Consider the following 13,908-nt stretch of genomic DNA (forward strand, 5'->3'; position numbering starts at 1 on the left):
TTGCACCAGTATTTGTGTGAGGTACTTTGACTTCTAGCTTTTGAAGTGGGACTCAGCCTATGTCTTTCTGTTGAACAGGTTTGGAGAGTTTGTTATAAAAGACTCATTTGGGTCCAGCTGTCAGGGGCTGTTTCCTTGCAGCTTTTTTATGGTGTAGGATGGGGCTGGGACATGTGGGGTTAACACGACCTCTGTAAACTAAGTAAGTTAATACTTGATGGAATCGGTTACTGAATGTGTGGTTTTCCTGTACCGAAGAATCAGGATGAGAGCATTGCTGTGCAGCAGGAGATACTGACCTTGCTCTGTAGGCTGCGCGCAGTTCGCTACAATCTGCAATGACACACAAAGAGTGTTGCAATCAAGTGGTGAAAGGAAGCTGACTTCTGAATTTTGGGGCACAATTTCAGGACCGTTAGCACTGAAGTGTGACCACTGCAAACAATAAGAACTACCAACACCCGTGTGCCGATCGACTCCGTGCCGTGCACACACGAGTGCCCAAAGCATCCTTCTCTCGTCTCTTCCCGCACAATGTATGAGACAAGATTTGGTTAAGGGAAAAGGGGGGGAAAAAAAAGAAAAAAAAGAAGGGTGCGGCGGGGATTCCCCGCAGCGGGTATTTCAGCATGTCGGTGGGAGGGAGGGGCCGCTTTCCTCGCCGTCAGCCCGGCCCGCCCCGGCCCGCCCCGCCCCGCCGGGACAAGTGTCCGCGCCCGCGGCCGCGGCCGCACTCGCACCGCCGCCACCATGACGGACCGCTCCACCTTCGACACCAATGTCATCACCATGACCCGCTTCGTGATGGAGGAAGGCAGGCGGGCGAAGGGCAGCGGGGAGTTCACGCAGCTCCTCAACTCCCTCTGCACGGCCATCAAAGCCATCTCCACCGCCGTCCGCAAAGCGGGCATTGCCAACCTGTGAGTCCCGGGATGCGCCCCTCGCCTTTCCGCATCCCCGCGGGTCCAGGGCATCCTGCTGCCTCCGGGGTGGTGGGTGTCGGGATGAGGATGGGGATGGATATTTCTTTCACCAGAAAAGCCTGTGAGTAGGGCTGCATCAACCCATCCTCCCGCACAGAGCTGGAGTTAACTCCTTTAGTATCTTGGTTTCTTGATTTTTTCCAAGTGACACAGGTCCTATAACTTTTGAGCAGTGTAAGCTGCCTAGTCTTTGAGAAATGTCTGCTGATAATAGAACTTCAGTAATACTTTCAGCAGGTGTGGGCAGCTGGAGCCATAAGCCCAGATATACTGAAAAACAAAGCCTAGCAAAATAAGGCTGAATTATTGCTTATTGCATATTGCTTAATATCAATTCATAATTTGATTCTTTGAGGTGTCAAATCAGATTCAGAGTGGCTTTTTTTCATAGTGCATCATAGCAACTAGAGTTTATGAAACTTTGGATATCTAAGGATTTTAGAAAGTGCGCTGGTTAGGAATGGTTGTGTCTGTGTCAGTCAACATCCAGTCAGAAGGATGTTCTTCTGGAGAGGCATCAGAAGGAATTTGGAACTTTTGAAATGTGAAATATCTGGAACTATTTGTAGGTAACTAATCTTCCTACATATTTTACTTACTAAGTAAATTACCAAGTATCTTCATATGCCCAGTTGTGTGCTGGTCAAGGCTTTAGACATGCACTATTTCATTACTTAATGGAAAATGTTGTAAAGAGAAAATTAATTTGCCTCTACAAGCGATGCAAAGGAAAACATATTAAGAAAAAAAGGCAAAATTCCTCCACTTTATGTATGTTTGAGTAATTTTTCTGTTTTGACTTCAGACTGCAGGTACCTGTGGTAATTTTTAATTGTGATGTGCTAGCCCTTTCATATGCCTCCTATATATCAATAGAAACCAGGGTGCCGTGGCTGTAATCTGATTTGTAAGCTTAGGGCCCTATTCCCTTAGTCTCTTACATGTGTGTCTGTTGGCAGCTGCCCACAGGTTTGGTATCTGTGCCCAAAGACTTGCCTTATGCTCCCCTGCACTGTGTGTTCAACTCTCCATCACTGCTGGGGTAGCAGGCTTTCGACTCATAAGCCTTCTTGAACAGTTCCTGCTGTAGAACTGCATTTTACGAGCAGTGGTGAGATTTTGCTTTGTTGTCAGGGCATGTGAACAAGTAAGCATCACTGCAATCCATTTCTTTGGACCATCCTCAGACTCAACTATGTGCTTAGTGCTGCTCAGCATGGGAGGTGCAGAACAGCTGTGGAAGACTGTTCTGCCTTCCCAGCTGCAGGCTCCACGCCTGACACGTCTTCTCCTCCCAGGAGTCACCAGAAGATGATGTACAGAAGCTGTTTTGCTGCTGTGCCTCCACTCATAAGCATGGTGTTACAAATACTTTTTTTCTAAAAGCACTTTCACTATTGCATAAAAATATTCAAGTCACTGTAGCAGAGGTAGAGAAAGACAGAGAGTTATGCCAGGTCTTTTTCTTTGTCTCATGCATAAAACTGAAGAAATGAATTGCTAAGGTAATGTGTTCAGTGTTACTACATAAAACCTGAAATACCAGTGTTCAGCATAATCAATGAACTGTGGCTGAAAGACCTAAGAGTCACCTGAATGTGTGCCAAGCTGGCTATTTTTTTTTCCCTTCTAGGAGCTGAATTTCCCCTTTCTCTGTTTTGTATACTTACAGGATCACCTACCATAAGGTCTCCTGATATTTCCGTATACCAGATGGTTTGATTCTGATTACCTTGCAGAATTTTATTTGTATTTCTTATTTGTATTTCTCAGTTCTTTTCCAAGGAGACATTTACTACTTCAAATTAAAACTGAAAACATTAAATCATGAATAGGTTGATTTATCTGTGAACAGACTTTTTCTGCTGCAGTTTGCACATCATACTGCTAATCAGGAGTATATTACACACAGAGGATATAGCATAACTAGTGTGGTCAGATTCACATATGTATTCATATTTTTTAAAGTATAGACTCATATGTTTTTAAAACATAAAATATGCTAATGAATTCCTAGCTTTTTAGGGTATGCAGAGCCTAGAATTAAGGAATAATATGCAGGTCTTAAGAGCTCATTAAAAAGCACAGCTATAACTCGGCCTTCACAGCCTGGTCTGGCTGTGTTTAACTATATTTACATAGTACTGAAAAGTGATTTGTATTTCTCAGCAACTTCTACATATGCAAACACAGGTAATGTCTCAGCAAGAATTCACTGGCCAGTAAATATAGAACAGGTTTGGAGAGCTGTTATGTCATTTGAAAGTGAAGTATGTTTATAGGAGGTTTTACAGGTGTGAGAAACAGAACCCTTTAGAAGATGTAGTGCTCTGTTCTCATGAAATGCTCTCTTTTGCAATTGCTCTAGCTATGGAATTGCTGGGTCTACCAATGTGACTGGAGATCAAGTAAAAAAGCTGGATATTCTTTCCAATGACCTGGTGATTAACATGCTCAAGTCATCCTTCAGTACATGTGTTATTGTGTCTGAAGAAAACAAAGATGCTGTGATAGTGGAAACTGAAAAACAGGTCAGTAACTTTAAAAGTTCTCCTTGCTTGATTTCAGATCAGCCTGTACAGGTGTACTGCTCCTCATCCAAAGAAGTAAAACTGAATTAAAAGTTCCAGAAAACTGGTACTTTCCTAAATTGGCAAATGAAGGTGGAGGTGATGGGGGGAGAGAGTGTTAGTCAACATTTGTTCTTTCTGTCATTTCTGCTCTCTAGAGTAATGTTTGTTGGTTTATTTATTTTTTTATGTATTGTTCCTCCCTACCTTCTTTTTCTCCCACCTTTTTCTTATTGTGGGGAAAGCATTTCATTCATCCCTGTCTAATCTCTGGAACTATGCTCTGAGTCAGTCAAGCCCTTTTGAAATGTTACTTTTTGAGTGGGACACTGATGAGCTGTTTTCTGCAGGTCAAATCTCGAGGTCTTTAAATCACAAAAATTCTCCTTGAAGCCCATGAAAGACTAAGAAACAATAAAACAAAAGCATTTTTAACATTTTATTATTATTTATATTTATACATGTACATACATACATATATATATATTAATATAAATATATATAACAAGACTGCATGTGCTTGTTGTGGGATAGTTCCTATTTCCCAGATAATATTTTGGTCTGATCATGTAAAAATTTGAGAAAAATTTAGTAAAAACAAACAGCAAAAACATAATTTCAAAGTATAATAAAAATTGCTTTGTTTAAGCAGTTTTTTCTTTCCCTGTTGAGAAATCTTCAAAATTTATTTTCCAGGCTGTCGGTCTCAGATTCAGTCAAAGAAAGAAACATAAAATTTCTAACCAGGCAGAAGCCTGAGAAAGTGCTAAAAAAAAATGTAAATGAAGTTCTTTATCTCTCTTGTTGTTCACATTGTTTATAGTTAAGTCCTACCATGCACTCTGCACCAATGGTTTGGGTTGTTTTCACTTCAGGATCAATAGAGTTGGTCTACACAAAGCTCTTTATAAAGAGTGATGAATTTTGAAATACATCAGAGTTCTATTCTCTCATCTTCTGACTCGGAGTCTCCTCATTCCCGTCCTGCCTCAACAGTGTCAGTAGGCACTGGATTTCCTTAGATCTGAAGAAATATTCTCAAATATCACGGAGAGAGTCTGAGTATTAATGCTTTTCTAAACTAAATGTAAGCTAATACACTGTTTTTATCAATGCATACCAGGAACTCCTACTTGCAGAGTAGAGCACTGCTGAACTTAAATTTAAGTTTCTGACATGCAGGATAAAATCAACTGAAAAACAAATAAACACTGCTGTTACACACTATTATTAAGACAACTATGAATAAAATGATGGGGGAACAAAATATTTAAAAGGTAGTTTTTTAGCTTTTCTCCTGTACTGTCAATTTCCTATATGTACAGGATTCTTTAATCCAGCAATAAGGTAGAGACTTCTTTTTGATCCCCCAAAACACAGGGTAAGATCAGTACCTGACCATTTCAGAGCACAGATAAAGGAAAATTTATAGTTTAGGCATGGCAGCCATTAAAGGGCTTTTTTATACCTCTGTAGGTAGAGGTAAAATACAGTTTTTAGCTGAACATGAAAAAGGCTTATCTTAATTTTGTTTTTTCTCCTTACTATTCAGAAAGACATTTTGTAACCAAAGAGAAAGTGCAGCCTGGCCTAGATGGTGGATAAGAGAGGATTGCCTTCAATTCCACAGATGAAACTAAACCAATAAACGTATTCCCCTTTTTTTTTTCTCATATTAAAAGGTATATGAGAAAGCTTCACTTTTCCTGTGTTATCAACTGCTATGTACTTTAAAGATTTCTCAGGTTCTCGTTTGGCACGAATCACAGTTGTAATCAAGGGCTGAAATCTGGGCCAAAGAACTGCTGACATTTGAATTTGGTTCCTTCACAGTCAATAAATGTATTTTAGCTTATATTGCTGTGTAAGTCTCCGAGAAAATTTGCCTACTGAAATGTTTTCATTTAGAGGAAGTGGATACATACTGTCACTAATCAAGTTCTCTTTTTTGTGTTTTTTAGGGTAAATACATAGTCTGCATAGACCCTCTAGATGGTTCATCCAACATTGACTGTCTTGTTTCCATTGGGACCATCTTTGCAATTTATAAAAAGGTAAAATTATTTCATGTAGAATATGAAAGACTATTATTGTGCAGCCATAATATGCAGACAATAAAATCTAACTAAACTTGTTTATGAAAGAGACTCAAGGCCAGCTTTAAGTTAAATCTAGTATTTCACAGACACATGGATTTGAATTTGAATTAGTCTCTTAGAAGAAGAACCTATGTGTACATGGAAGCCTAGCTGATATTCAATTTGCCAGCCAATGAAATTACCCCTTGGAAATGATCATGTCTTAGGTTTCATGAATATTTGTGTTGAGGCAACATACCACATGGTTGTCATCTACTTGGGGAATGTGCTTTCAGGTTTTTTTGCTCTCTGTACTAATAGTTCTGTTGGCCTGAGGACAGGCTTCAAAAACAAACCAGAGCTGAAACATGTCATATGCATTTGAAGTGTCTAATTCAGTCTGAAAGGCAGAAACACACTCTGAAGGAGGTTGAAATACCAGACTTACAGGTCATAACATAGGGGAAAAAGCAAATCAGATAAAACACACCCAATTGTCCATTTTAATCACCTTTTGTATATTGTCATATATCTCAAAGTAGCTATTTTCAACTTCATTTTTGTGTGAAGCAAAAAAAAACAAAAAAAAATCCCAGGCACTTTTGATCAGCTTTGAACTCTGTGAGTCATGTTTCACTTATTTTCAACTGTGCCTCTGAGTTTTCCTCTGAGCTATGTTCATCCTGACTTACAAGGAGGAGCTTACAAGGAGGAGCATAGCTCTTTATTATCTCCTTAATCCTTTCCTGCTTCCTGCATTCCTGCTAGGCTTAGTTAGAAGTGCATTTCTAGATCAATGTGTTTGTATCCTGTATATAATTTGTATTAGTGCATCCAGTAGGAATCTTAGTTGGGGATCATGAAAACATTTGTGTCACCACATGGCATGGATATGGAGCAGAAGACTATCCCTATCCCAGAGTCCTGTCATGTACCAGCAGAAGAAATTAAATAAATTTGACTATATTCTTTCTTGTTCTAGGTGTCCCCTAATGAACCTTCTGGGAAAGATGCTTTACAGCCTGGACGTAATCTCGTGGCAGCTGGTTATGCACTCTATGGGAGTGCCACCATGCTGGTACTGGCAACTTCTGCTGGAGGTGTCAACTGTTTCATGCTGGATCCGGTGAGAATACACTCTGTTTCTTTGTTTCTGTATTAGGGATTGCAAGGCACTGTCTATAACAACTGTTTGTCCCCAGGAAAATCAACCAAAGGAGCAGTTTTCAAGGTAGCATGAAGGAATGAAGTACAGATGCACTTGTTCTTATAGCCTACCAGCAATAATGTCAAGAGACTTGTATTCCACCTGCCTGATGCAGTGGGGCCATGTGTGTCTGAACAACAGGAAGACAGCTGCATCTGCAGAGCAAATACACAGCATGTGCAAATACATATCATGTGATATTTCAAATCAGCAGTTTTCTCCAGTACAAAATACCCTTTAAGTCTAATTTGTCCTTTCCTTAATACTAGGACTTTAGTAAACCAGAGGAGCATAAATATTTTACCTTCTTCTGTATTTTGAGATCCCACCATGATGTGTAAAAGAGTAAGTGATGTGTGTGGGTGATGTGACATTCTAGCATGCATTTGCCATGAGCTTTAAAACAAAAGTCATGTTGATCATAGCAGAAAGTAGTTTGCTTTAGCAGCCTGTTTCTTTGTGATCAGTCAGGGTGACTCCTGCCAGTCTTAAGTTTTTATAACCTGCAGTGATCAAGCTGCAGGAAATACAACTTGGTACCCTCTGTTTTGCAGCGGCTTAAATAGATGCATATATTTTTTACTTTATTCAAGCAACAGATCTAACTTTGAGCATGCATGCATGTTATTCTGTTTACTGTTAGTACTGACTTGGAAATTTACTTTAGAGAAAACTAAACAGATTGGCCCTTGGTCACATGCTTCCAGTTAAGCAAAGCAAAAAGGAACTGGAGTATCTGCAGCTATTTGATGTATTGCTTCAACATTGATGATTATGTATTGCTTCAGTCAGCACTCTGTTTCCAAACTCCCTAGAGTTCTGAAACTTATATTGCTCTAAGTCTAGCAAAATAATGGGGAGAGAAACAGGTTTACAAATAGCATTTTTTGGGCATAGAAAATAGAGAATGCTTGGAATGGTAGTATGAGGAACTTCCATGATGACAGGATTCATGCTCTGTCTGTGTTTTATGTATAAACAAGAGAGACTTGCATGTAGACTGCAAAGACGACTTTTTGTAGGTACTGAATTATTTAAAAAATTGGTAGTGGTAGTAAGTTTTTATTAAATTGTGTATTTAAATTGTGTATTATTGGATTTTGCCTTGGTTGGCAAATAAGTGAGGAATTAATGTTAAAAAATATTTTTTCTTTCTTATTGTTAGGCAATTGGAGAATTCATTTTGGTGGAAAGAGATGTGAAAATCAAAAAGAAGGGCAATATCTACAGTCTCAATGAAGGCTATGCTAAATATTTTGATCCTGCCATCACAGAGTATCTCAAAAAGAAGAAATTCCCTGAGGTAAAAGATCCTGTTTCAGAGAAACTTTCTGATGACAAAAAACATTCATGATTTCCAGCTTTGTGATAAATCACTCATTCTCTCATTAACTGTTCAGGGCTTGTTTTCCTCTCCTGTCTATTGAAAATATAACTTGATGTAAGATTGCTAATGCAAGCAGCAGTTGATAAAACCAGATATTTCAGCATTCTCCAATACTGCGCTGCACCTCATTTGCATTTTTTTACTTTCTTCCCTTTTTCTTTTTTTGAATCTTTTTTCCTGAATGAGGACTTGAGTAATGGTGCTGAAGGCAAAACTGGGCATTTGGTAATCAAGGAGAGAGGAAATCTTGTCTGGTGATGAATAAATTGGATCAACATATGTTGTATTGCTGCTTCCTCACTGCAACATCTGAGTAGCTGGAGAGCGGCGTGGAGCTGGCAGTGGGTCACTGCTCAGTGGTGACACGAGCTGTGTCCTAGGAGCACCTCTCTCGTGAAAATCTAGTGTAGTTTCAAGGCCTGCTTTGTGTTTGTGCAACTTCCTAGTGACAGGAGGCCCAAAGCTCCAAGGAGTGCCCATAAAAGGTTCTCATGCCTTACACATTTCATCACTGAAGTCATTACACTGGCAGTGACATGTGAACACCTACTATTGTTAAGTGTTGGTGTCCCATCCTGACTTCCTTATCTTGCTTTGAAAGAAGATGGATGTTTTCATCATTCGTCTTTGCAGGCTTGTTGTTTATGTAGATATTAAAATGTTCTCCAGGGAGTAGAGTAAGGAAATAACATCAGAAGTCAACTATTAACTTTTTCTTAACAAAAAAAAAAAAAAAAAAAAAAAAAAAAAAGCAAAAAAAGCAGAAACTGGCAAAAATCGTTGGAAGAAGTAGGAAAAATCACTTATTTTGCTCTTCAATTATTTTCTGCTAGAAAAGACTAGGCCCCAATATCAATTCCTAGCATTTGAGTTTTTGCTACTGGAAATGCAGTGTTTTCCAAGTGTTAGAGCCAGTGAAGAGTTGGGATACATTTTCTGGTTTTGGCACTACTGCCCATCTATGCTGAAGTTTTCTGTTAATTAATTTTCCTTGGATTTTCCTAGTTAGAAAATGAAGAAGAACTGACATACCCTGCAAAACTACTTTGAGTATTATCAGTGAAGCATGATATAGAGATGAAAGATGTTAGGATTGCTAAAGGGCCACGTGGGGGAAGTTAACCTGTTGTCCTGTACAGTTACTTTTATTGGAATGTTTTTCTGTAGGATGGCAGTTCACCGTATGGTGGGAGGTACGTAGGATCTATGGTGGCAGACGTGCATCGCACACTGGTGTATGGAGGAATCTTTCTGTATCCTGCTAACACCAAAAGTCCCAAAGGAAAGGTAAACCTGAATAAGTCCAGTTATAGAAAATACTGTATGATGTAGGTGTTTCACTGTCAAGATCAATATTTTGATTACAGAGCCTGTGTTTTGTAATTTGGTAGCTTGTATTTCTTGTGGCGGGGGGATATGGCCATCCCTTGCACGCTGTCACAAGTGACAGCAGCCTGTTGTCAGGCACCTATTCTAGGGCTGCTACTCACCTGTTTTAACTGCAGTGACTTCTCTGTCTGCAAACATATCCAGCTTGTGGAACGTACCAGAGGGGGGGCCGCTCAAACAGGCGTATCAGCCAAAACTGGTGGTTCTGGTCCCAGCCAAATAGAACATTACAAAGCAAAGAATCCGCATTACCTTGAGATTTTTATCAGAAGCTAGTTTGTAAGAAGCCTAAATGTAGTCAATCCATTGGGAAAATCTTGGGAAATGGAAAATCTTTCCATTGGGAAATCTGCATCTTGTGCGTGGTAACAGGACTTCATCTGGAGGAACTCTGCCTGGCTGCATCTGCCAGGACAATGGTCAATCAGGGAAGATCACGCACTCATGGGCTGACAAGGGGACTGTTTATTCAGCAAAGACCTTTGATCTCTTTTGTAATTCTCCGTAAAATACTGCCTCAGGTTGCAGATAAGATACAGTTATTCATTAGAGAAACCTAGTGGCAAGCTCAGAGCTCATGTTTTTCTTTTCATTTTTACACGGTCCTATGTGGTCCGCATCATTAACAGTCGTGTCTTAACATATAAGCTTTATCTCTCTGTAGATAGCCCAATGCCAACATGGGCTATGGAGAATGCACTCAGATTGGGGAAAATCCAGCATTCACTGTGTTTTTAAAAGAAAAATCCACACAATTTCATTGTTGAGTCAATGTTTATGTGAAATAAAGAGTACTTAGAATATTGATTAGTTTAAAATCATATGCCAAATATATTTGCATGTCATGTTTTTTGGCATTGCCTGGCCTGACTTCTGCCATTTTGACTTTTGTCTTCTAGCTGAGACTGCTCTACGAATGCAATCCTATGGCTTTTGTTATTGAGAAGGCTGGGGGCATAGCTACAACTGGTCATCAAGCTGTACTAGATATAGTGCCTGAGGATATCCACCAAAGAGTGCCTGTTGTCTTGGGGTCTCCTGATGATGTGAAGGAGTACCTTGAGATAGTCAAGAAACATTCAGCTAAGTAAACAAAGCTTGCGGAATTCACTGAGCACAGGGGATAAAATGTCTTACAGCTGAACCAAAGAATATGCTGCAGTACTGTGAGATTGAGCTGTCTGACTTCTGTAGCAAAAGAGCAAATGAGCCATATTTTCATAAGATTTTTTAAAGTGAAATCTTGTGCAACTGCATTGTGCAATGAAAGGCATTAAAAGATTGCATTAAAGGAAGCATCAAAAATTAAAGCAAAGGACAAATATGTTTTCTTTTTCATGTATCATTTGTGGTTACAGAAGAGCCATGTGTGCTGCAAGGAAATACTGTGTTGCATTCAATATCTAGGGGGAAATAATCTCACCTTTTTTAGACGAGTTACAGAATATCAGAGTACAGCCAACTCTGTCCTCTTTTAAAAGACATGGGAAGAAAACTCAGCTGCCTCTTACAATGAGTGACCTTTCCTAGACCAGTGTCTACACTGCAGAAATTGCTCACTGTACTTCAGTCTGGGTTTACTGTGATGGAGAATTAATGTTTGTGGAACATGGGCACTAGGGCATGTTAATTCTGACACGTGATGTTAATAGTGATGGTTGCCACTCTATCAGATCCAGTTACACAAGGATGGAAAATGACATGTTAGTGTGGAGGGGTTTCAATGGGATAAAGAGTATGTGTAGACAGCTCGTACATACACAGTTTCTGCTGTGATGAGCTGGCTATCTTTGCCAAAAATTAACCTTCTTACTTGATGAAAACATGAACTTGTGTATTAGTAGCAACCTCCACCAGATGTTCTTTGTGTTATTTCAGGATTGGGGATTACCATGGAAAAGGATTCAGCTGTGCAAGCAGGAGGCAGGTGCAAAGATCCCTCTAAAGCATACTGACATTTAATATGCTCATTCAGAGGGTGCTGCTGGGAAGAGCTCGCTAGGGCTTGGGGCTGTTCAGCACTGCGTGGATACAGTTTTTGAATCAATTAAAATCAGAAAATGTTTGCTATTTCTCACTGCCCACTTACCTTCACCAAACTCAAAGTAAGGATCACATGGGTGTTGCTGTGGGTAAACTGCCACTGAACACTGACTCAGTTCGTGGTCTAGGGGTGCCATGAGCTATAAACCTGCCTGCCTGAAAGTTTTGCATCTATCAGTGCAGGTGGCCTGACTGAGCGTGGTTCTTCTTGTAGAACAAGAGAGAAGTATGGGGAAGCTGAAATCCATGGTGCAAGGGCATGCTCTTTGAGGACTTAGACAGATAAAAACTTGAGGATCCTCATTCTGACAGTTCATGCTGGGACATTTGGAGGCAGATGGGCAAACCTTAGACAGTTGTATGTATGCATCTGTTCTCCAAACTGATGGGGCGAGATGTTTCTGTCAGGGACTGAATGGCCTAGTTTCTGCTGAAAATGTCAATTCTGATGAGGCTTTGCTAGTGGAGGCAACTTTCAGGGACCTGAACCCATAAAAGACTGAGAGTGCTGGTAGTAGTCAGTCTGGACTACAGTGCCTCAGTGGTCTGTTATCATGAGTCAGCAGACAGAATCCACAGCAGTGTTTTTTGCCTGCTCACTGTAATTCCTTGTCTGTATTCTGCCCTCAATCTTTACAGGAATCTGGACTGCATATATCTATTTTTAATACACCCTACTGACAGCATGTAAAGGTTATAGGTGGAAAGTCAATACTGTCCGTGTTTGCTAGGTCAGTACTCAGTGGTTTGGTTTTGCCTGTGGGCTGACATTTCAAACTTAGCACTTTACCCATTGTGAGATGGGTTTATCTTCTAATCAGTAATGCATCAGGCCACATTTGAACAACATCTCTGGCTAGCCACCAGTGGGGAGAACTACTTAGCAAATTACTTCCATATCCCCCTTTCCAGAGCTCTCCAGTGCAGAGTGGGAAGGTGGATTTGTCACAGGGTCTGCTGTCAGCCCCCGCAGCACTTTTACCCACTGCCCTCCTCAGAGGCTGCATTGTGCCCTTTGGTGAAAGGTCACTGGCTCCAGTTTCAGCTGGCGCCATCCAAGCAACTAGCATTTCATATCAATGAGAAAAGGTGTCACCTTTAAGGCTCAGGACTGGCCCATGCACCAGCGCAAGTGTGAATAATCCCCAAGAGCTCTTTACAGCAGAGGGCAAATCTCCTAGATTTGAAAAATTGAGGTATTTATTTTTTAGCTTTAGCACCTTGTACTGAGAGGTTCTCAGGCTTATAGACAATAATCACACATTTTTTACACAATCTGATTTCTCCCCTCCCCAAAATAGTAATTATTTATATAGTCTAATCATTTGGGTTGTTATGTTTCAGTGGGATCACAGTACTTATCAAAACAATAAGGGGTGAAGCTTTCATACAATCCAATTTTGTGCCTTTATCCAGGTTTTATTTCTCTTTTTGCTGTACTTTGACCGCAATATTTATGGAAAGAATGGTTGAAGAGTCTGTGTTCTTAACATAATAGTGTAAGTTAATTTCTTATTTAAGGACTCTTATTTAAGAAGCTTAAAGAATTGTGCTTTATATATATTAAAAAAATCCAATACCTATAAAATACATTCACAGATTTAAAAAAAAAAAAAAAAAAAAAAAAAAAAAAAAGAGGCAAATAGTGGACTTATTAGCTCTGAAAACACTCTTTGAACCACTAACTCCAAAACAAACTTTCTGTTAGAAGATGATCTGAACTTTGTCTTTTGGACCAGTGTAAAAGATTACTTGGAATCAACAGAATGTCTGCATGTGATGTTTTGACAAAAGTTAGAAGTCATAGGCCAACCCTCACCCCATTTCTTATTTACTAATTTGATTTGGTATGCTCATGGTATTCCAGCTACATAGCAGAGAGATTTTGCACTAAAAGCATTTTGGTACGGGTCAGGCTGACAGCTGCCATGATGATGAAATAATGTGCAGAATTTAATGGTTGTACTTTAAACCAGCAGGTATTTTTACATGTATAATATGAACCTTTCTTTTCTTGATCCTACCAGGTGCTATCCCAAAGCTCCCTACAAATACATTACTTTTGGTTTTCTACACAGTCTGTTCAAAAGAAGAAAGTCTCCCAACCAGGCAGAATATGCTGTGTAACATTCGTCTTGTGATGTGAACAGTATCCCATACATTTAACTGTATCACTGTAGTAGAAAAGAGAAATCTTCAAGATTTCTTTCTTCTTCAACCATTGCCTTAGACGATGTAGTATAAAACCTGC

The 13,908-nt window shown here is 39.8% G+C and overlaps 1 protein-coding gene across 1 annotated transcript; it reads left to right on the plus strand.

Moving 5' to 3' along the window:
• Nucleotides 1–710: 710 nt before the first annotated feature.
• On the plus strand, nucleotides 711–10,938 carry LOC100222802 (fructose-1,6-bisphosphatase 1). Its single transcript, XM_030258238.3, has 7 exons — nucleotides 711–920; nucleotides 3,352–3,514; nucleotides 5,515–5,607; nucleotides 6,614–6,757; nucleotides 8,004–8,141; nucleotides 9,393–9,512; nucleotides 10,514–10,938. Exons 1-7 carry the CDS (start codon nucleotides 751–753, stop codon nucleotides 10,703–10,705), a joined length of 1,020 nt encoding a protein of 339 aa, XP_030114098.1. The 5' UTR covers nucleotides 711–750; the 3' UTR covers nucleotides 10,706–10,938.
• The last annotated feature ends 2,970 nt before the right edge of the window (nucleotides 10,939–13,908 follow it).

Source organism: Taeniopygia guttata, chromosome Z (assembly GCF_048771995.1).
Source record: "Taeniopygia guttata chromosome Z, bTaeGut7.mat, whole genome shotgun sequence".
Taxonomy (NCBI): domain Eukaryota; kingdom Metazoa; phylum Chordata; class Aves; order Passeriformes; family Estrildidae; genus Taeniopygia; species Taeniopygia guttata.